Source organism: Cajanus cajan, chromosome 9 (assembly GCF_000230855.2).
Source record: "Cajanus cajan strain Asha chromosome 9, NIPB_CcT2T_4, whole genome shotgun sequence".
NCBI classification, from domain to species: Eukaryota; Viridiplantae; Streptophyta; class Magnoliopsida; order Fabales; family Fabaceae; genus Cajanus; species Cajanus cajan.
Genome location: NC_138525.1, coordinates 52,508,257 through 52,532,834, shown reverse-complemented (window position 1 = coordinate 52,532,834; position 24,578 = coordinate 52,508,257). Strand labels below are relative to the sequence as shown.

The window sequence follows — 24,578 nt, the reverse complement described above, 5'->3', positions numbered from 1 at the left end:
ATTATTTTTAATTCCTACTATTATAACTAGGTTTGATTACCCATAAGATTAGTTAACCTCGAATGCAATGTCAATATGTTTGGCAATTTTTTTTCTCATTCCACTGAAAGTAAATTACAAACAAACCTTAAGTTGAATCAAAAGTCAAAAGAATGTTACTTTTTTTTAAAAGCTGATTTGAAAAGATAAATTCAAATCATCTTTACAACTATAATCTAAACATACACTATATGATTCCTTATAATTACTTATTTGTTTATTAAAAAATTAAATGATTATCCTAGTAAGGGGTGCCGACAACTATTTATAATATCATGTTTAGATGTGACATTTATAAATTTTTTAATAAATTTTTAAAATAAATAATATTTTTAGAATTAAAAATAAATAAATAAATAAATTGCAGGAACCAAAATCAAACCCTTTCATTTTATAAAACTACAAGTTGTGTTTTTTTTTAATAACAAACTAAACATGGAAAAGTATCATTTCTAACTTCATATTATCACGTAATAAAAACTTTCCATGTAACAATTCTCTGCTCTAATTTACTCTGATTTACCAAACGAGTAAAATACTGTACACTAATTTACTCTAATACTTACCAACTTGCTCTGCTCATGTAGGATTGCAGCAACTTAATATCTAAAATCCTAAGTTCCTAGCCTGAAACATATTAACTAGAACTGCCTAAGTTACAATTCTTCCAAAAATAAACTGCCAGTATCCTAAATCGCCTATAAATTTGTTACTATACAGACACAATTTACTCTTTATATATATATATAACAAGGAAGTACTCATGTCGATGCCACAGATTCCCTACAACAAGGAAGTACTCATGGGATTAGCGAAGAAATGCTCTCGGAAAACTAACTTTGATTGGCTGGATTTGCTTCCAATAAGATCCTGAAGTAACGAGGGTCCCCCATCAAACATATTTTGAAGCATCTTCCTCACAATTAGGTGTTTGTCCAGAACCATCAGTTCCAAGAGGGTTCTACAGCTCTGTCAGAAAAACAAATCAGCATAAACACTCAAAACCAGCATACAAACAGAGGGTAGCAAAGGCAGCTATAGCATTAACAAAATTGAATAATCATTTAGCTATGAAGCCTGATACTTAGTACGACACAGGTATGATACGACACGGATACGAAGATAAACAGGTATGATACGACACGGATACGAAGATACAACAATTTTTGAAAATTTAGGATATAATATGTCCTGGATACATAACTAAAAAATCATAAGAAAATTTATGAAGATGTAGAATATTGGTAAAGAAATAGACATTTATCATTTCTCGTTAATTTATAACTATGATGATAAGAATTCACTAAAAAAAGATATTTGCGATTATAATAAATAGACTTATAGAATATAGTTTCTGCTCATACTATAACCAATTTTAGTTCACTATATCAATAAATGCATCTTTGGTAGAACTTAAAACAAATATGAGTTCTATAATAACATAGGACTCAAGCATCTGATATGGGATTGGGAAGCACAACAAAATATGATGCTGATAAGGGACACGTGGCACATGATCCTATTAATGTGGTAACAGAATTTGGCAAGTCGAGGCACGTGAAAAGCACAAAACTTGAAAGTTACAAACCAACGTAAAGGGGAAATGAGAACATATATTGGGAGGGGACAAAAATGAAAAGGGTTGGATTGTATTTTCTGCATATTCTCCTGTGTTTTCTTCTCTCACTATATTTGGCCAATCTCATGTCATGAGCTTGGATGACCTTTTATCTTCTGTTTTCGGATATTTGTCAATATATTTTCTGTCCATATAATTGATCCTATTAATATTTAGAGGGAGTATTTTAGATCAATTAATACTTGTTACTGTTATATTGCTGAGAATTATATCAACATCATTACTAAATTATTGTCTAATGTTATTTGTATCACTCTCCTCTCCCCCCTTACCATCATTTAGAAGCATAGCTTCTAAGTCTGGTTTTTCCATAGACAACTATGTCAATCCAAGAAGTTTAGCACCATTAGCAAGAGGATGATGTATATCTCAAATAATGTGCCACAACCTTGCCTCTCCTTTTTATATCCTTCATCATAGACAAAAATCAAAGGTTCAAATACACAGACCAAATATTCTACCCATTTTGGATCTATTTTGTTTTTCTTCAAAGGATGAATAGAGGAGTGTTTACTTTGATTCCTCTCAAGCATGAGAAAGAATATGGTTGCACAAGAAGTTTAAGCCAAGCTTTTTGGATACTTCTTGGGTACGTATCTAAGAAGTATCCTAGAAAAAAAGTTAAAAAAAATAAATGAAAAAAGATTAGATACTTTTTGGATACGTATTATTCAAAAGTATTTGAGGAGCATCGATATTTGACACAGGTACAACACTGATACTTTTACATTTTTGACATATACAGGCATCATCGATGTTTAGGCTCAAAATCACCAGTCAAAAAATAATAGTGTAAAAGCCTCGCATGATGCCAATGAACTTTCCTGTTATACTTCTATAGTTCTGATAAATGACCTTGTAATAATTGGAGTTATATATTGAGAAACTTAAAGGTTTGTAAAATCCTAGCCATTGATCTTCTATAGTTTCACGGTATACATAGATCCTCCTTTGTCAGCTTCTTTTCACCTTAGATGGAAAGATAAAATGTGACTGCAAAATACACACGGGTGTAGCAATAGATTTCACAAACTGTTGGAGGTTTATTGCACATTTTGAAACTAGGGAGGTGAAGGCATGTTTCAATAATACCTCGGGAAAAAGATCATTACTCAAACTTATCTCTAAAAGATTCTTTAATTCTTTAAGAAAAAACAAATCGAAAGAGTTCAGAAATTTCAGAATAAACTAGCAATTTCAGAATATAGGGAAGAATTTTGAAATTTTGGTAGAATACCTGTGGATTCAACACGTGCATGTGATGTAGAATATCAACCTAACACATACAAAATGAAATCGTCAGTGGATTTTTCCCTTTTCGAATGAAGTACTAAAAATTTGTAAAAATTTGCATTGGAACTTCTATTTCAATATTTTGCATTCTAACATTTAAATGTTGATTCTTTACGAACTTGTGGTTTGCCTTTTTATTGCATGACCACTGTTTTTCTTTCCATTTTGCAGCAGATAATGATGCAGGATCAGGATTCAGGAGCAATAATAAAAGAAATATTAGCAGCATGCACCAAATTATCAAAACTTGATATTTTTACTCCTTGTTAGAAATAGAATAAAATCTTGTTATATATTTGTTATTATTAGGATAGATTTATTTTCTTCCATATTTTCCCTATTTCACTTTTATTTTAGTATCCCTATTTCCTTTAATAGGTTCAGTCGTTTAGCCTATAAACAATTATTAGGGCTTGTAATGCAAACACTATATTTGTTATTATTAGGATAGATTTATTTTCTATCCTATTTTCCCTATTTCCCTTTTTATGTTTAGTTTCACTATTTCCTCTAATAAGTTTAGCTTTTAATCCTATAAAAGGAGATTAGAGCTTGTATTGCAAACACACCAAAATGTATTCCGTTCTTGTTCTTTCACAAGTCTCCTAAATACTCCCCACTTCAAGGAAAGGAAAATCTATTAGCCTCTAAATGGGATTAGTGTGACGTAGCAAGTTGGTGTTTTAGTAGCCCAGAACGGGCCGTTCCCAATCTGGAACGGGCCGTTCCAAGCTATTAAAATGACCAGTAAATTGTAGCTGAGAACGGGCCGTTCTAGAGGGAGAACGGGCCGTTCTAGATGGAGAACGGGCTATTCTGGATGAGTTCCAGAACGGGCCGTTCAAATTTCAGAACGGGCCGTTCTGCATGTAATTTATGTACGTGTTGAGGGGGTGCAGAACGGGCCGTTCCGGATTCGATACAGGCCGTTCAGGCCACTCCGGAATGTCTATAAATAGAGGTTGTGAGCAGTTGAGGAGGAGAGGTTTTTTTTAGAGAGAAGTTCTAGAGAGAAGGGCTCTGGACTGGAAAGCTAACTTTTGAAGGATTGAAGTTCCGAGTTGAGCTTCGGAAAGGGGATTCTGCTTCTTGGCTATCCTAATCCAATCTTCAGGTAAGGGAAGCTAGGTCTTGCTGATTTTGGTTGTAAATGAGTTCTAGAAACTCATTTGTTGGTTGATGCTTGATGGTTCTTAGTTGAGATTGCTGAAAATGGAGTTTTGGGGTTTTTTTTTTTGAAGAAATTTGGGTTTTCTTTGATTTATGGTTACATGTGTGAAAAGGTGGTGTTTTTGAGTTGTGTTGAAAATGTAGTATTTTAAACGGATTGCATGTGTTGGATATGTGGAACTTTGCAGGTTTTGGGCAAGATTTTCGAACTTGGTGGGCTGCTGCTGAGCTTCGCGCTGAGCGCCGTTCATCGCGCAGGGCACGTGACCACCTGAGGGCAGCATCTAGGCAAGCCCGCCGGGCGCAAAGAAGTGTGCGCCGGGCGAGCTTGAGGATGTTAGCCTCTGGATGGCCCACGCCGGGCGTGACATGAACCGCGCTGGGCGCGATATCAATTGTGACATGTTTTTGGGTTCATGGCATGGCGCCGGGCGCGACCATTGTTGCGCTAGGTGTGGGGACTCCTTGGGAGTCTCTGCCTTGGGGGTGCTAGGCGCAATTTGAATTGCGTTGGGCGCAAGACCTTGGGGAGGTCTCTGCCTTCCCCGCACTGGGCGCGGGTTTGGGCACGCCGGGCGCGTGAGACTCCTTAGAGTCTCTGCCTGGGATGCGCCGGGCGCAATTGGTATTGCGCCAGGCGCGTGTGAGCCTTGGACTCTCTAGTTGGGTCCTGCTGGGCGCGGGCACGCTTGCACCGGGCGCGCTGGCCCCCTGGTGCTCTCTGGTTGTACTGCGCTGGGCGCAACCATGAGTGCGCCGGGCGCGAAGATGAGATTTCACTATATGCTGTTAGATGTTGTTTTATGCTGAGTATGAGCTGAAATTGATGAATATGTTGTGCTGAATAGTTGATAATGCTGAATTACGATGTTGAACTGTAATTGATGAATATGTTGTGCTATTAGATATTATTGTTGATTAAGGATGTTTAGGTTGTGCTGTAAGCTGTTTAGCCGTGCTGTGTTGTGCTGTAAGTTGTTTAGTCGTGATGTGCTGTGCTGTAAGTTGTTTAGCTATGCTGTGTTGTGTTGTGCTGCATGCAAATATAAACTGTTGTAGGCCGTAAGGCTGAGCTGTTGTAGGCCGAAAGGCCGAGCTGTTGTAGGCTGTAAGGCTGAGCTATTGTAGGCCGTAAGGCTGAGCTGTTGTAGGCCGAAAGGCTGAGCTGCTGTAGGCCAAAAGGCTGAGCTGTTGTAGGAGATCTCCGAGCTGATATGCATGATGACGCATTGTATGTTTTATTGCTGTTTATGTTGTTATAGCCGCTATGTCGGTGTTGTTATAGTCACTAATGTGGTGCTGTTATAGTCGCTAAGTCGGTGCTGTTATTGTTGAATGCTGTGGTATTTTTAAGCTGATTGATGTGCTGATAGTTGTAACTGTTTACTATTCACATATTTATATATGTATGTTGTTTCTTTTCACTAGCTTACCCTTTGTTGTTTCCATGTGGTTTGGACTGCGATGATCATACTATGCATGGGAGCAGGATAGGGTTAGGTTGGTGTTTGCTGAGGAGAGTTTGCAACTAGCAGATGGAGTTTTATTCTTTTGATGTATTTAGCTACTTAGTTAGCATTTGCTGGATGTATTTTGTACACTTTGATTCTAGACAGATTTGGACCTTGTATATATATATATTCTAGATCCTATATGTATATACTTGTTCGTTTCTATGTAGTATTCTGGTGTGCTGTGTTGTGTGTATTGACCAGGCGGGTCGTTACAATTAGTGTTTGTATTGCAAACACGAATATATTCCTTTCTTTTTCTTTCAAGTCTCCTAAATACTCCCCCTTCAAGAAAGGGGCAATCTATTAGCAATAACTAGAAACCAATGAAATCAATTAATAAATAAACGGCTAAAATAATTTTTGGTCCTCTATGTTTAATTAAAGTCTAAATTTTGTCCTCTCTTTCTTGTCCATATTTAGTCAATTTGGTTCTCAAGCTTATTTTTTATTTTTGACATTTTTCATTCTATCAAAATTGTTACAAGCACGAAAGATAAAAAAAAAAAGGGGAAGGCGTTAATGCCGCATAAGATGATTTTGACTAATTTTACTAGAAATCCACACAAAAAGGTGAGGCAAAATACAACTCTTACACGATACCCCAAACCCAACACAAATCCCCATCACTTGAACACCTCACCCATCTGTCTAAAACCACCAACCACCACCACCGTCCAAACTCAAGCCAAGATGTGCCCTACCAGAATAGGTTTTCTTTGTTGCAGCTTAATATTTAGAAGCATTTGTTAAGTATCGGATTCCTTCTTTTTTTTTCAGTGATAGTGTTTTATGGTGATAGAGGACCTGACAAGAAGTGAAGAAAACGAGAATAGAACTTAGTCAACAATGTCCTTTTGAGTGATGTGTTGCCAACTAGGACTCAATTAATGGCATTAGTGCCACATACATGCCACGTAATACATTTATGTTAAGTGGGAAAACAGATTTCAAAGAAAGGAAATAAGTTAGAGGTCCAAATTGACTAAAAACGTAAGATTAAAGAAGGAATTGAAGCTTTAAATAAAGAGACAATGTATATTTTAGTTTAACTAAAATGGACCATGTCAATATAACAAAAATGCTAACAAAACTCTATCCAACACATTCTTTCAAACATGTAGAAATTTATTGGGATTCACCAAATGGAACAGGTCTCACTCCCTACAAAGTGAGTTTGACTCGTAATTTGATAATGCCTGATAAATTTCAATTAATAGTAGAATGTTTGTTGGGAAGAGTGTTCAGAATGTTGCTAGCATTCCATGCCAATAAAATAAAGTCCCGTATATTTGCTGAATAAGTTAACCTAATTCATTTTGAAAAGATGAAATCACTAAAAGGTTATAAAACAAGGATAGGATTATAACAAATCCCTTTTCATTATTTCTTCAGGCCCTGTTAAGCAGGGGGGAAATCTGACTTGAATCGGTGAAAAATATTAATATGCAGCAACACTCGCAACTAATCCCATTTTGAAGTTCTATGAAATTTTAAATATATTAAAAAAGGAAACACTATAGAGATTGCATATACCTCCAATATCCCTGGGTTTTGCATCACTATTCCAAGAACACGACGTCTGAGTCCCCTGTAAACAATGTTGTTGATGGTCCCATCTCCATTGATCCATGGCAATATTGGCACACATAATTCAGCAGAAGAAAAATTGAGTGTTTCTTTCTCGTTATCGACACTGGATAAACCATGTTTATCTTGCTTAGAGCCTCCATTCCTATCACAATCTTGATTTTCAGGATTCACATCCCCAGGTGGAAAATTAAGAATTGTCACTCTATGAACATTATCAATGGCAGTGCTTCTTTCACTTGGAGCATCAACAGAAGTAGTATCCCTTTCTTCTGAATTGTAAAGTTTACATTTATGATTACTTTTCTTAATGTTTTTTATTGAGGAAGGATGTTCCTGTCGATGAAAATCAGAAACAGGTGCCAAAAAGTACTTGTGACGGTATAAGGTATCCACAACCCGGACAGTATCATAAGCATTGACCTGTAAAGTAAAGATAATATTATTATAGAAAAAGGTGGGAAAGAATATGAAGGACCAAAAACCAGCCTGAGAATAATTTATTATGAATTTAAGCAAAAATCCTTCAATTTCTCCAAGAGGGAAAGGTCTCAAATCACTACTGCTGTTGTAAACTACTTCAGCAATATATATATATATATATATATATATATATATATAGAGAGAGAGAGAGAGAGAGAGAGAGAGGGAGAGAGAGAGGAATGGATCCACCTCCAAGTATTGGTAGAGTTATTCTATTTAATAACTAATAGTTTACATTGAATTTTAATGATCTAACCGTTAAATTAGAAGTTTTTAAAAAATAGATCAACTATACATATTTTTACAAAATTCGAAAATTATTTGCTACTTCATTACATTAATTCAAATTAACGTATATTCTTAAAAACATATTATACATTAATTTAAATATATATAACAAAGTATCATATAATTTCCAAATTCTATAAAAAAAAATTGTAAATTTAATCAATTCATTAAAAACTTTTAATTTATCAGTTAGATTATTGAAATTCAATGTAGACTATGAACTATTGAGTAGAATACTCTACCAAAACTTACTCTTCAAGTAAAAGAATATCTCCCCATACACACATACACTAGAAATTCAATAAAACTTAAAAAAGAAACTAAAAGAGTCACTAAAGACACAGGATAACAGTATCATAGCTTCCACTGAGGGAAAGTGTAGACGTAACCAATCTATCAATATTCACAAAGCAGCAAACCTTGAAACAGAGAAAGGGAAAGAGGGGAGGAACCTTTAAGAGTTGCCCAAATGCTTGAAGAGCATCAATGATCAATCCATCTACCTCTGCTCCTGAAAGGCATAAAGCCAAAGAACAATATACAAAGTCAATGTTTAAATACTTGAAATTCTTTATAAATATTAATCAATTTAAGGTCAATTATATACTTGGTTAATCTCAGAATCTATACCTGGCAAGTTTATAACCTGGGAAATTTCTCCCATGCTTAATCCTTGGTCACCAGCCTTTTGGATGGCAGCATAAACAACCTGGAAGACCTCAGCACAAATGGCATATGCATGTTCTTGATTGGAAAGCTCTGACAACAAACGTTGAGCATAGCTTGCCATAGCTTCCCAGGGTGATTTAGTATGGTTTTCTTCAAGAGGTATAGTAGGGTCATTAGATTTAGTGATTTCCAACATATTGTCAGGAAGTGAATAATTACTGCTTTGGCCAACATTTAAATGGAAATCGCCATCAAAAGGTTGTCCATTGTTACTATTATCCTTGAACAAATTTAAAATATCAGCTCTTGAAATTATTGTACGGTGTGCAGAAATGATGATACCAGGAAAACCTTTTTCCCGACGAGAAATACCTTCACCTTCTACTCCAAACAAGGTTTTTGTTTTTTTAGCTTTATCACTATATGAAGACTCTGTAGCATCAGATTTACGCTTAGCACTTCTCAAGTCTTCAGCCTCTCCAACACCATTATCTGGTAGGCATGGTGAAATTGAAAGTTCACCCGATGAAACTAAAGCAAACAAATGCAAAATGTCCCCACATTGTAGATCTTCAGCAAGATTAGCACCCATTTCTGTGAGGTCTTTGCTTCTTTCCTCCAGCCATGCAGAAAACTTAACAGCTTGCTTTCCAGTATAACATGGAAATGGTGACCTAGAAACACTCTGCAAGAACTGTTGTGATAGTTCAAAACGTTCACCGCCAGTGCCCCCAATCTGTCAAATGTCAATGTAATTAGAACTTCTACAATAACACGCACAGAGATACACACATTCAGGTTGTTAATGTAAAACAGTAACTAATACAAAAGAGGAGAAAGGAAAAGAAAAAGAAATCAGTAGTTACAAATTCTTGAAGTGCAGAGTCAAATTAAAATACAGGCAACAACATCAGAAAAATTATCACAAACTTTCAGGCTGCTTAGGGAGCAAGGAATTACCAAGGGGGGTTGCTCATCATAGTTTTGACCTCTTCAGAAATCTAAGGAAACATCCATCATGTCTTTTAAGGTCAAAGGAAAATGTTCATTACAGTTATCAAAAAAGTTTAGTTAAAAAATGAGTCTTAGTACAGAAAAGACTGTAATGACCCTGATTACTTTTATTTTATAGTGTATGGCTACCATTGATTTTGAAGTGAATTACATAGCTTGAATAAGTATTATTTCAAATACACTATCTAAGACCTAGCTTGGGTGGCATGTAGATGTAGGAAATTTTACAGTAGTATAAACATATTTTAATCCATACTCAATAATCAATATATCCTTGTAAACCTTTGAACATGTGTATAGAATTTGGTAAGTTAGGTGACTAATCAGTGTATATGTGTATGTTTATAATCTGTACAGCATTTAATAATTGGAAGGTGCTAATTCTAATGGCTAACATACAGGGATGAATTACTTAATTAGCTAAAAATTGGTAACAGCAAATCTGAGTTATACATGTATCCCTCGTTTACACATGTTAAATTCCAATACCAACAACACAAATAGACATTTTCTCACCGAATTAAATCAACATTGACACAAAATTCTCTTAGCAGCCGCCTTCAAATATATATCCACATTACATATCTTTTTCTTAATGTTAAGCTACAACTCACTTATTTGATTACTTCATTTACAGGCTTTAGAGTTTAGATATGTTTGTTTTGTCTACACACCACACATTTTATGACGAAGTGCTCCAGAAACAATTGGTAAAATATGAGCAAACATGATATAGAAATATGATCTTCAGTGTTTAGTGTATACATTATAAAATTATGAGGCACATATTTCACATGATGACCAATATAAAGATGACTGCAGCTAGTAACAGTAAATGGTTAAGTTAAGCACATAACCAATAAAGGTCACATCTCATGCAGCCAATACAAACAATGATATTGAGAACAATTTACCATAATTTTTTTCTCTCTAAGATAGTTAAAAGCAGCAAATAGATCATGCTCTGTGTATCGCCGAAGAATGTCAGCTAGTAAATTTGGTGCCCGAGGACCTGTTGAGGTGCTTAAAAAGACAAGTTTAAATAGCTCTACAGCGTTTGAAACAGCCAATGATTCGTTTACTTGTGCATAAGCATTAGCCACATTATTGAAAAACATGGTAAATTTAGTATCAAGGCGCCGCCGCCGCCGTGATCTTTGAGCAGAAAATGTATGGGGTTTCCCATGATGACTCTGAATAGTTTCACGAGGAATAGCTGACATATTTTCTTCATTTTCTTGAGATTCCTGCCACAAAATGATTCCTTTAGTCAAAGTGTCAAACAGATTCCAGAATAACTGAAGACTATATAACATAAGCTAAAATAAAATAAAAAGATTCATCCAAGAAAGACAATGAGAGAAGTGCAAAAGGAAATCTGAAAAAAATTAAGTGAAAGTTTGGGAACCCGTTTCCAAGCATCAAATGAAGTAACTTTTTATAGTTTCACATTCAACTGGATATTTTTCACATTGAATGGTAATCCAAACACACGATAACTACTAGACCCAGACAGAAATATATTAAGTTCATTTAGATACTTAGAAGCAATGACTTGAAATTACTGTTGTTAAAGTCTTAGAGAATTACATATCCATCATCCTTCACATTTGCATCTGACCACCCTTCATATTGCAGTTGAACTTTTTGGGAGGAGGCATCCAGCTTAGCCATCATCTTGCAGCGAAGAATCTCATCAAGGGCTGTCTTAATATTTTTGTTGTCAAAGTCATCCCAAGCTTCTCTCTCTAGACTTGTCATTTGAATTTCAACATTAGAACTAGAATTACTGGGGGTACCTTCACAGGACTGGGATCGCACAAACTGTTTGCAATCATGTTTGTTAAATGACAAGTTCTGGGACTTTTCCAGCTGCTTTGCATATCGTTCACTGAGCATGTTACACAGTCTATTCACAGCTTTCCTAAATGTCAAGTTACTATTCAACAAATTCATTCTTCTCCTACAAGCTCGTGGAGAAGATGGAAGATCAGAAATTGACCTCCAATCTATGCGATGATATTTGGCACCAAGAACAGCTCGGTGTTTAACATACTGGATCACCAACTGCCTGAAATGATATAAAATCATAGATACTTAGACAACATAGATAATACCATATTCATAACCTATAATACTTTAATACTTAATAACTACCTACCATCAGACTATACATAAAATAACTGCTCCTAAAATACATTACTGAACTTGATAAAACAAAATACACATATTTAATAATATGTAACTGCTCCTGATTTCTGCCAATAACTGTTATAAGTTATAACTTCCCTTACTCTCGGTTCCCATCATAGTTTGTGAAAAATAAAGCCTTAAAAGAACTCTCTTTTGCTTTAAGCTTGCATACTAATAATGGTAACAAAAAAATACTATACAGTCATTATATTCATCAATTTAGAGCAAACTAAAAATACAAGCCAGAATAAGCTAAATTACATAGCTCAATTCTTTAATATATAAATTGTTCAACTTCATGGATCCATTATTTCCAAACTTATAATCTAACATAAAATAATTATTTGGCTTAACATTTTGCAGGTTCCAAAAATTTCTCTTACCTATCAGTTTTGTCTGACCAAATGAATCTCTTTTGGCGTGTTGGCTTCACTTTGGTTAAGAGACACTGGCCTATAAGGGGAATAGAATCTTGAGGCACACTATCCTCAAATTCTTGAATGTCTGAGGCACACTCTCCTGAATGCATGCCCAAATTATGTGATTCTTCTATGTGCATGCCCACATCAGTTACTGCATCAATTTTTGCACGTTTTGCAGGCCTGAGCTCAGTGAATTTTTTTTGCCTACAACGAGATGAGTTACTGTTGCATTCAGGTGAATTGTCCTCTTTCTCTTCATCTTTGAACTGATTAATGGAATGGCGACGACGCATACTATAATACATGCTAAGTACCTACAAATGCCATTAAAATTAAAAATCCATATGGGAAAGAATTGAAATGGAGGCAATAATACTCAATGAGTTAAATTTTTATCTTACTTGAATAAAGAGAATTTACATTTCCTCATTAAAAGTTTTAAATTCTAGGAGTTCACTTCCCATTGACAAAAATATTCATAAAATAAGTTATATGTTTGGAATAACAGCTTAAATTTGCAAACAACTTTTTTTCTAAAAAAAAAATAGGCTGTTTTTAAGAAGCTGAAAATTTGAAGCTTGATATTATTTTTCAACAGTTTTTTTCTCTTTTAAAGCTAATTTATTATATAAAACTGATTTTTTTTGTTTATATCCAAACGAAATTAAACATCTTAATATTGCTTATCAACAAACTTACCCAAACAAAATTTCATTTTGATTATAATCGATTACAACAATAATTTATTATTCATACAATTGATTATTGAACTAATCTAATTTTCACAGCTTTTCCAAACACACTAAGCAGCATCAGGATCATGCAACAAAGTGTGTAACAATTTAATCCAAGATTAAAGTCATTAATTCCCTCATTGAAATTAATCAAAGGTTTCTTGCCAACTACAACAACAAAATCATGCTTCCTGAGATAAATGTGAAATAAAATTATTTTAGGAGAACATATTAAAGCAACAAACATATTAAACAAGTTATCAAGATAGAAAGAAACAGCATCTATTTAATTGAGACAAGACAGGGGCCCATGCAGTTATGTTCCCTCAATGATATACTCATCCAATGTTTTCAAAATTGAGATTTTACCAAGGATCAAAAAGGGGGTGAAGGATCATAACTCGAATCATATGATCCTATATTCCCACCTAAAATATTTATATACAATACATGTAGTTAAAAAATTACGTAGTTAAAAAAAATAACATAAATCACAGCATTAAACAACTTGAGAGTTATAATAATAAGTCATTAACAATATAATTTCCAAATTTCAAATGGTCAAATACTCAAATACATAAAAAAGCAAAACAAATCATAATAGAAACTAGAAAGTTCATAATATATTTGGAATTAGAACGAAAAAGTTAAAGAAAAAAAATATTTTACATAAGGCAATAAAGAATGGCTTTGATGGCAAAAAATTATATAATGCCTAGAAAAAATATTGAATTTGTTTAGTTTCAGTGGAATCAATTTAAAATAATCAAGATATTTAGAATTGGAAAGAAAAGGTTAAAGAAGAAAAATATTACATAAGGAAACAAAGAATGGATTTGCTGTGGAAAAGAAGAACGAATTAATAATAAAAACTAATAGTATGAGTGCATGACGGTGAAGGAGCATAAATTAAAAGAAACAGAAAAGGAAGAAGAAAAATATTACATAAGGAAACAAAGAATGGCTTTGCTGTGGAAAAGAAGAACGAATTAATAATAAAAACTGAATAGTATGAGTGCATGACGGTGAAGGAGCATAAATTAAAAGAAAAAGAAAAGGAAGATTGGCTTTTCAAAAAAGAATGAATAGAAGACGTTACAGGCATTGGACACAGTAAAGGAAGTGTCGAACTCGAACCTTGAACAGAATAACTTTCAATTAACCTAAGGTTGTCTATGCAAACCTAGTAAGTAACTACGCCATGACCCATTTCTGTAACCAATCCCCTTTTTAAAAAAGAAAAAAAAAATTGACTCGTCAGGAATAGACAATCCCACGAAAACACATGGAAGATCACAATCTTACATCAATCTCACTCAGCTGCATTTTTGCATGCGCTTGAGCAAGAAACAGCCTCCATGGACTGCAACATGTGCGATCCCACAAGTTACCCCTTGATTTTAACAACACAGTACTTACCTACTGATACTGAATTATTTTGGAAGGGGAGACGGGGAGGAGGGGTTTACTGTATTGAAATTGCATTTTCCAAAAGGGATAAACAAGCAACAAAATCAATTCAACAGCTTGAAACAAACTAACCTGTTCCATGGAAAGATTAAGATCTTTTGCAATCTTCTCAGAGTCCCTAAATGAAATTTTTTCATTAAGATTGTCCTTTGTTACATGCTTTAAAAGCTCAGCACGTTGTTCAGCTGTCATAAGGCGAGTAGATGCCCATGAACGGAAGCGGAAAAGCTAAAATATAAACAAACAATTACTATCTTTAGAGTTGGGACTGCTACCATGCCATCAAAATATAATATTAGGCTGGAATATAAGGCATTAAAACTGAGAAAGCTTGAAATTGTCCACTGGACAAACTTGGACATTACCTCATGGACCACAGATCCAGGAAATGCATATGAAGCAGCTTTTCGATTAGCACTAGCATAGCAATACTCCAACGTTTTCCAATATTCATCAACAGCATCTCTATTGGACAGAATAAAATCATGCCTGACTCTTGGTCGAAGATCAAGAGATAAAAAACTTAAAGTAGCTGCATCATTTGAAATGGGTTCCTCAATATAAGGCCTAAGCTCCATTGTGTGAGTAAAAGTACGAGGGATTTTTACTCCTCCAGATTGTACATCAGTTACCATCCGAATCAACTACACAAATAAATCCATGTCACACATGCATCATTAAAATTTTACAATGTATTGGTAATCTTACTTATTTCTATCAACTTTTTTTTTTTTTTGTTTCCGAACAGTTTCTTTTTGTTTTGGTGGACTTTTTGCCATCTAATTAAAAGCTCGTTGTCTTTCAGAAACTTATTTTTACAGTGGGAGAGAAAAGAATAACCTTATCCTACATACAACAGTATATTATGATGTAAAAAACAAGATGGACAAAACTAAAGCCCAATTTTAACACCATCTGCAGCTAACGCTCAAATAAAAAAGCAACATAAAAATTCCTTAGAAGGGATGAGAAAAGAGGTAAAATAGCCATGTTAAGAATAACTTAAATACATATAAGTTTCACGAGCCATGAGCAGAAACAAACACAGAATAAGTTCAAGACCAACTAATAATAACTTAACACTTTGTTAACTATAATGCTTTTCTTATACTCCTGTAGTCATGTTTTCTTAAGTATTTGATTACTATTTTTAACAATAGTAGTGCAACCAATCGAGTGAATAAAATATTAATATGGTTTGCTTATTAATGTTATGCCTAAGTATTTTAAATCAGACCCTAACTAACTAACCACTAGTTACCTATCAATCTATCTAGTTTCTTTCAGTTCCTTTCACTTATAAAAAGTTAAAAACACTAATCTTGATTCTTAGTACATTATATTATATAAAACATAAATGAGTAAAACTTCTTTAGATTGTTGTCATAAAACAATTGTGGTAAAGGAAATTAACAAACTCAAATCAGTGTGCTGAATGCTTCAAATGATGCTTTGCTTCAAAATGAGTAGGGAGACAAAAACAGAGACAGAAATGATAAAGACAACCCTTAATTTTGACATATAAAAAATCTCCCATGTCAACGTTTCCCCAAAAGAGATCAACAGGTAATTTTGTCCACCAATGATGTCTGCAACATGTTAAGGGATTAAATATATTTTGGTAAAGAACACTCTAGCATGTTAAGTGGTTAAATACTCCACCACTCTCAGTCCCAGACCTTAATACGATGAACCAGCAAAACAAAAGTAACAGAAAAAGATAAATTTTATACCATTCCGTTTGAAAACATATACCTCAAATTTAACTAAAAAATAAACAGGAATACCTTTAATCGCCGTAAAATGTCAATAACTAATGACAGCCTTCCTGTTGCTTGAGCATCCATTAAACACTTGTACTCCTCTAGAGGAAGATCAGAAAGACGTAAACCCATCTTGCACTTTTCAATCATTTCTTCGTATTTTTGAGTGGACCCAACAACTTGTAAGAATAATTCAACTGACATTTCTTTAATAGTTGCTTCTATAGAAAATAGTTTGCTGCTACTATGAGGAGTATCAGTTAGCTCATAGCCACATTTTCTAATTGATAAACCAGAAATATGACTTGTTGACCTATGCAGAGAATCCCAAAGAAAGCTGTGCAGCAGCTTTGCACGAAGCATTTTTGCTAATACAAATCCATTAGCACGCATGGCTTCTGCTTTACTAGCCTGCCCATCTGGAGCTATTACACTTTCAGTTTTTTGAATATCTTCCATTACAGGTAACAAGTCGTCATTTTTCTGATTTGAAGTACTTTTGCTGCGAATATAATTATTAAATGATCGCACTCTATCTTGAATTTCATCAAATAACTCAGGAGATAGATTCATAGATGGATGCACAACTACCACACAGTCTTTTGTCTTAGAATATTCAGTAATAACAGGTGAATGTACTGTTATGCATTTGACCTGCCCTAGTTCCTGAAGTTTGGTTAATATTCGGTCAATAGTCTTGCGGTCCACTTTTGTAGACTTATGCCTCTCAAAGCTATTAAGAAATCTACTTATCTCAGATTTCAAAATGAACTTTTCATCCTGCATGAGTGAAAACATAAAAAAAAATATCTTAGAAATGGAGAATACAAATTTTAAGGAAATAAACATTTGCTTCATTTGCAACAAGGTTAGGAAGGGGGAAAAAGACACCTTTAATCTTTCGAGTATCCTATTTGCCCTTCTAGTGTTATCCACAGTGAAAGATAAACTTGCATATCTTTGGGATGACCCTGCAGAGAATGGTTTCAACACATCAGATGGAGATGCTCCTGATGGTGCATTGTCTGCCTCCACCGATGAACTGACATATTTGCAGTGAGAAACTGTATCTCTTCGGTCAAGGACCAAATCTTGCAAAGCTGTTGCTGTTTGTACAGAGTTTGACTCAGTATTTCTTGGAGATATACAAGATAGTTCTGCACCAACTCCTCTATCTTCCATTTTTTCAGGGGCAGCAAGTTCTCCACTAGTGGTTGAAGCGTCAAATTCAGATATTATTTTTGAATTGTCAGGCACACTGTCTAAACTTTTATTTTCATCAAGCTTGCAAATAAGTTCAACTTCAGGTTCAGGTTTGAAATTTTTATATGTCCAAACTCGAATTGTCTTAGATTTTAGGCATTGCTCTTCCTGCACTTTCATTCCAAATCTATAGCACAAATTTATAAGTCGAATGTGATTCTTTTTCAGTTCAATCCCAAGCCTCTCACATATCTGTTTTCAAGAAACATTGCAATAAATTCAAAGTGGAAAAGCAACAATACTCACATTTAAGTGTGCATCATTGAGAACCAACCCTAAAAAACAAAACTTCATTTAAAGAGAGAAAAGATGAAAAAGAATGGAGCTCATTTCAGTTAAAAAGTTCACAAGTGTATAAAGGAGATAAACTTCCCAAACAAAGAAATGATAAGCCTAAATAAATCTTTTATTATTAAAAAGATTTATTACATAGAAATGAGAGGAAACACTTGGCGATACAAGTAAGCATGGCAACGGGGCGAGTATGGGACGGGTTTCAACATCCCCGTCCCCGTCCCTGTTCCCAAACCCCATATTCATCCCCATCCTCGTCCCCATACCTAACAGGTATAGGATTTGTGTCACCATCCCCATTCCCGTCGGGAATCAGATATACCCGTACCCGTTCAAAAAAGTAATAAAATAATTTTTTTGTAAAAAAATTAAAAATAAAATTTTAACATACAATAATAATTATAAAATTACATAATTAAATTTTATTTAACATAAATTTAAAATAAAATAAAAATTACATGAATATCAAGTAAATTCTTTAAAAAAATAAATCAAATTTTTAGAAATTTAAAGCGGATATAGGTATGAGACGGGTATGTATATACCCATACCCGGTTTGATGTATCGGGTATTACCCGTATCCGGTAAAATCAAGTAATCTCCATCAAAGTTGAGGCGGATTCGGATATTACTCGCAGATACGGGTTTATTTGTCATCCTCAGATACAAGATACTGTATCCTCCAAGTAGAATAGAAACAACTAAATATTTCTGCCAAGCCTCCATCCCTAGTCTCTTTGCATATCACATATAGCAACTCCTTTGAAGCAATACCAAGCAGAACACCAATAAGCCATAACATAAACACAAACTCATTCCCCTAAAGCATTTAAATGAGCAACAACCCATCAGTTCCATTATTGGGAACAGAAAAAGAAATCACTCCATCTAATTTTTATTTAGGAAATAATTTCCCTTTTTATCTGTTACAAACTGACCTAGCCATTGAAATATTGAATAAAGACATCACATGCTTTTTAGGCTATCAACCACAGTATGGGAATCCAAACAAGTACCATACTCGTTTAACATCTGTATCTGACAAGAACTACATTCCATAGACAGAATTAAGAACACAATGAAACTGCATCACAAGGTTTGAGTGAGCCTGTGCCTTGTCCATGCTTTGAGCTAAAAGAGCATTTACATAACACAACCAATTCACTCAAACAGTCTAACATCATCCTTACCATCATCTCAACAACTATATCTCACTATATATAAATCCATTGCAACCATTTTCTTACCAGTACTACATTAAAAACCACAAATTACATCGCAAAATATCTCCTCTTAAATCTCCTCTAAACAACATGAATTCAAATATAAAATCCATAAGCAAGCTTAAGGAAGTGCTTTTATAAGGAAATAACCCACCTCTGATCCATCTCAATTCATCAATGTCCCAAACAATATATATCAAAGACTAATTTATTGTTAATTCTTTCTTGTTTACCAAAGAGAATATAGGAATCAAAAGTGTACCTCCTTCAAAGTAATGCCACAAGATCCAGCAGCATCAATAATATCAAAAATTTGATGCTCAATGGGAAGCTCCACAAGCTGATCATTAACTTGACATATTTTCCCAGAGTTCAACTTTTTATCTTCATTTCCAGATCCAGTAGTTATTGGATCAAGAAGCCGCAAGCAAGCCTCAATCTGAAAACAAGTAAAGACTTACATCTATACTATCACCATAACAATGTTATATCAACTCATGGCCAAGGGTTGGGGGGTGAGGGGGTTGGCTGATGGTACAAAGTACAAAATATAAAGTACAACCATGAGACAGATTAATCTTTATTAACCTAGAAGGCAGAACAATGAGACTTGAAAAAAGAGGTTTGGTTACTCCGACACTATTAATCTCATGTCATGAATAGTGGAGAATTTGTCATCACTGTCATGTTATTAGAAAGAATTGTGTTAAAATAAAGAACCACCAAATAACCATATTTTATGTTTTCAGGTAACTACATGATCAATTAGGTTCGTTCTTGTTTTGCAACAGTAAAAAGATGTCATTGCCAAGAAATTCTTGGATAAAAAGGATACATTGCAAACCCAAACAATCTGTTTGTATCCTTAATGTGATTGCTAGTTTATTTATTTATTTTTGACAGACTAATGTGACTGTTAAGTTGATTTTGCTTCCTATAAGGGGAAGAAGATTTCTAATGCTTGCAAGACATTGCTAAGGCAATTCCAATCTGCAGCAGAGACTAGTAACACCATTCATCAAACAGAGAAGTATAAAAGCAATGGATACAATGTAAACTCACCTTGCCATTCACCTTGGCGTCAAACTGCTCCACAATACCATCTGCTTTCAACTTATGAGAAATCTGGTCACAGAAGAGCAATAAGGCAATCGCGACACAACATAAGACATAACTACAACTTTGGAAAGTTAATTCAAAGTCAGAAAACATACATGTCTCCAAGCCCTTTGTCTTTGACGCGATCCACAGTACCCAAGCTCCTTCCTAATACCAGACACAAGAAGAACCTTGAAGAAAAAAATTAAAAAACATGATCACAAACGAATACATCACCCGGTAGGTAGCATTAAACAGAATCAAATGAAAATGAACCTTGCCATCGGCTTTCGCAAGTTTTTCACAAACAGCTTTCATTTGAGGAGCATAATCATTAAGATGAACATCAGTCTTCAATGTGGCTCCATCTGTAACCTCCTCGTAGTCATCCTCCGGCGCATTGAATTTGGTAATTTCAAATTCAAGCCTCTGGTGAGAGGCGAGTTGTTTGGCGTAGCGACGCAAGTACACCAGATGCGTAGTCACACACGGGTAGTTCTTCGATTCGCCACTCGTGGAGATGTGTTTCTTCTTCTCAATAGCAGAATGCTTGACAACCAACCCCTGACACTCGAGACTCCGCAAGACATAGTGGAAGTTATTGGGATCAATGCGCAATTGTTTAGCGAGCTGAGTTTGAGTGATACCGTTGGCTCTAGCGTTGGCGAGAAGGTGAAGGACACGCATTTGGGCTTGTTGAAGCGTTTGGGAATCGTAGAGACCGACGAAGTTTTCAGCGAGGCTCTGCTGAGGGAAGATCTTTAGGTTTAGGTTTTCGGCATCGTGTAGCTCCGAAGAAGAGGGTTGCGGTTCGAAGCGGAGAGTGGGAATGCGGAGTAGGTTTTTCCATATGGCTTTCTTCACAGTAGGAGAGAGATGGAGATTGGAGGATGAAAGCGAGGGTGAGGTTTCGAGCTTCGACCATAGGTCTGCGAGAGTGACTCCGTTTTCAATCTCACCGCATATCTCTTCCAATGCCGCGTTCACAACGGAGTCCATTTTAAGGTATAATTGAAATTGAGGACTATTCGATTAGGTCTAATACAGACAGTGCCACGTAACCCCTCGCTGCGTTTATGAGAACGGCGGTGAAAGGTGTAAGCTCTGGAAGGGTGAAGCTGAAATTGGGAAGACGGAAGATTAGAATATTGAAGCGATTGAGAAGAAACTGGAATGAGATGACTTACATTGCGAAGGGAGGGTTACGTTGAAGCAGTGGCGGAGCTTGAGAAAAGTAGTGGAGGGACAAAATAATTTTAAAAGGTGGAAAAACACGATAATCTTTTTTTTTTTTTTTTTAATTTGATTAATAATACTACACGTGGGTACTGTACATTGCCTAATGCCTATTATGTAACTGTGATGTTTTGCGCGGTTTCTAATTTTTGGGCCAGAGACCATTTTTTTTATAAAATAAATTAAATTAAATTATAATTTTATCTTTTATTTTTATTTTTTAAATTAATAAATTTATTAATTTTGGAGCAAGAGGTTATTTTTTTAAAATAAATTAGATTAAATTATAATTTTTATCTTTTATTTTTAAAATATTTATTTTAAATACTAATTTTTAAATTTGAATCAATTTATTTTTTTTAAATAGTGATCATTTTTAATTTTGTGATACATGAAAATTTTGTGAATTTAAGACGTAAAATTATTAATATTAAATTACTTATATAAAAATAATTAAATTTAATTAACATTCATATTAAAAAAAGATTAGAAGCATAGTAACAATAATGTGAAAAATATATTTCAATAAATATCTAAAAAAATATTATGAAATTAGATTTTTAAATTTTTGTGTGTATTCTTTTGTATTTATTTTTATGTAAATTTTGTATAAATATAATATTTGTTTTACATTTCAATTAGATAAAATAATTTTCATATAAGTAAATTTAATAAGATAAATGTCAAATCTTAAATCAATAAAAAAAATTAAAATTATATTTTTAAATTATCAATAATTATTATTTTAAAAGAATCAAATCCATCAAAATTTGGAACAAAATTTTAAAATTGATCAAAATTTAAAAGGATCAAAATTATTAAATATAAAATTTGTATACATTTTTTTAAAAATAAATGAATAATATTTTAAATTTAAGATAAATAATTTATATTGTGATATAATTTTTTATTTATTGATTATTTATTTTTTTAAATATTAAAATTTTATTCACAAATAAATATAAAATTGAATAAGATAAGTTAATAATTTTAAAAAATTCTTATATCGAAAAATAGTTCTTAAAAATGTTATTATATGAAATAATTGTTTGTATTTAATATATAAATATAATTTTTCCTTTCTTTTCCTTTAAAAGGATAACACATTGTCATTTAAGTATTTGAGATTCTAAATAAATCTTTTAAAATTTTAATTATTTCTTGTTAATAATTAAATGAATTTCTTTTACAACATGATATTTTATAATTATTTTGGTTCTTACATGTAGGTTAATATTATTACTCAAGTTAAACATTTTTTTAATCTATATTAATAATAAAGGATATATCTTTTGCGTCCAACTTTTGTTTTCTAATTTTTTCTTTAATTAAAGAGTTAATTACCTATACACTGTTAGTGTAAAAAAAATTTATACTGATAACCAATTATTTCCTTTAGTTAACTAAAATATTGACATTATCACCGGTACATAGAGTATTTTTATTCCTTACTAGTTGATATAATTGATGAATTAGGCTTTCAAGAATTTGTTTAGAATTTTTTTAATTCTAAAGATCAATTTGACAACTTTATATCTTTAAAAGATAAAAACAATAATTTAACATTACAAACTTTCATGCACTAAAATGTGATTTAACCCACAGTTTTTCACTCTCCATTTTCCCCCCACAAATTTTACTTTGCCTTAAAAGGAGGTGCACCATTCCGTGTTTAAATCCCTATTGCACCAAGTTTTGTTCATGAATTGAAAAATGAAGAGCAACTGAGATGTGAAGACTATCAAATGCTTTTTGGCTAATAGTTAGTTTTGGGTATATATATACATCATACATTTAGTGTTTGTGGTGTACCAATAGAGACTGCTCTCATGTTTCATTTGGATTGCATCAAAATCATTCATTGTTCTATGATTTGCCAACAATCTGAATGCATGTCTTCTAAAATGCACGATTAAGCTTGAATTAATGTCTACATGAACTCTTAGTTTCGCTTCACAACCGATCACGTTGTCTCTGGCCCATGTATGATGCTTCTCAATTGTTAAGCACATATCTTCTCTAAACCCTTTTTTGTAGTACACAAAAGTTCGTTGCACACTTTTTCACCTCGACTATTCTTCACAACTTTGCTTTTCTTTCACTAAATTTGTTGACTCTTGCAAATCAATAATAATTTTTGTAAGCCATTTCAAAACTCACAAATTCAAAATTATTGACTTCGTGAAAATCTTGGATTTTTCAAATCTGAAGTAAAAAGGTCATATTCAGAGTCAATAGTAACGTCATTCTCCATTTCAACAAAATCAACATCTTCAACAACAGAACAAACTCTTGTTGCCCCAAATGAAAGTGGTTCTATTAACACCCCAGTCCCCAGATCTCAACTGTTCTTCAACAAACCACCACCACCACTCTCCAATCTCCCTATGTTCCAATGTGTGAAAACGAACCACCCTTGAAACTCAATTGGTTCAACACGTACAAACCGTTAACAGTACAATATCCTAAAACTCTATGAGAATATGCAAGACACAAGTCACACAACTCAGATTCGAAGACTAACAATTTTATATTGTAAAAATCCAAATATTGTAATCGGGGAAGGGATACAATAACCTAGGACACAAATTTCAGGTGCCCATCATATCCATTAAAACAAAGTATGTATGTCATTTTACCTTAAAATGAACATATATAAATAAAAAATAAATATTTAAATATGGCATTTTTGTAATTTGACCATAAATTGATTTTATTTAATTAATAAAATATTTCCATTATTGTTTATGTTATGAATTGATGGACAACTTCTTGTTATTCTTCACAGAAGAAGCCATCATCTAAGATTACTTATTTCTTTTACCAATATCACTGTTGAACACCACTAGTCAATACAAAAGATATGAGAGGCAGATTAATTCTAGTATTTGAGATGATTCTCAGTGAGCTAAGCTTTAATGGAGTGCTTGTAAGGACTTTCTAGGGGTGCTCATGGTTAGGTTATTTAAATAACCTAACCATAACCATAACCATTTTATAACCATATCTATAATTAGTAGTGCTTGTAAGGAATCTCACACTCAATTAAGTGTTTATAAGATAAAATAAAGAATGTGATGTCAAATAGAGTCCTTCACTTGTAGGATGTTGGTTGTATAGTGTAATAGTGTTGGGTCAGCTTGCTGGCTGTAGACACCCAATTTCGTCCGGGGGGGCATACAAATA

General features: G+C 33.7%; 1 protein-coding gene across 5 annotated transcripts; it reads right to left on the bottom strand.

Moving 5' to 3' along the window:
• Positions 1–400: 400 nt before the first annotated feature.
• Positions 401–21,477, bottom strand: LOC109816847 (uncharacterized). 5 transcript variants are annotated; one of them, XM_020381993.3, is made up of 17 exons: positions 21,344–21,477; positions 20,433–21,274; positions 20,273–20,347; positions 20,121–20,183; positions 19,321–19,497; positions 17,170–17,733; positions 16,303–17,058; positions 14,881–15,159; positions 14,588–14,743; positions 12,273–12,625; positions 11,287–11,767; positions 10,611–10,943; positions 8,644–9,418; positions 8,466–8,524; positions 7,189–7,665; positions 2,916–2,954; positions 401–1,008 (listed from the first exon to the last, which is right to left on the bottom strand). In XM_020381993.3, exons 2-17 carry the CDS (start codon positions 21,153–21,155, stop codon positions 823–825), a joined length of 5,496 nt encoding a protein of 1,831 aa, XP_020237582.1. In that variant the 5' UTR covers positions 21,156–21,274; positions 21,344–21,477; the 3' UTR covers positions 401–822. The 5 variants fall into 5 exon arrangements, with proteins under 5 accessions (XP_020237582.1, XP_020237583.1, XP_020237584.1 ...); XM_020381994.3 differs by having other exon boundaries at positions 20,433–21,391; XM_020381995.3 differs by lacking the exon at positions 21,344–21,477 and having other exon boundaries at positions 20,273–20,324; positions 20,433–20,576.
• Positions 21,478–24,578: the final 3,101 nt, after the last annotated feature.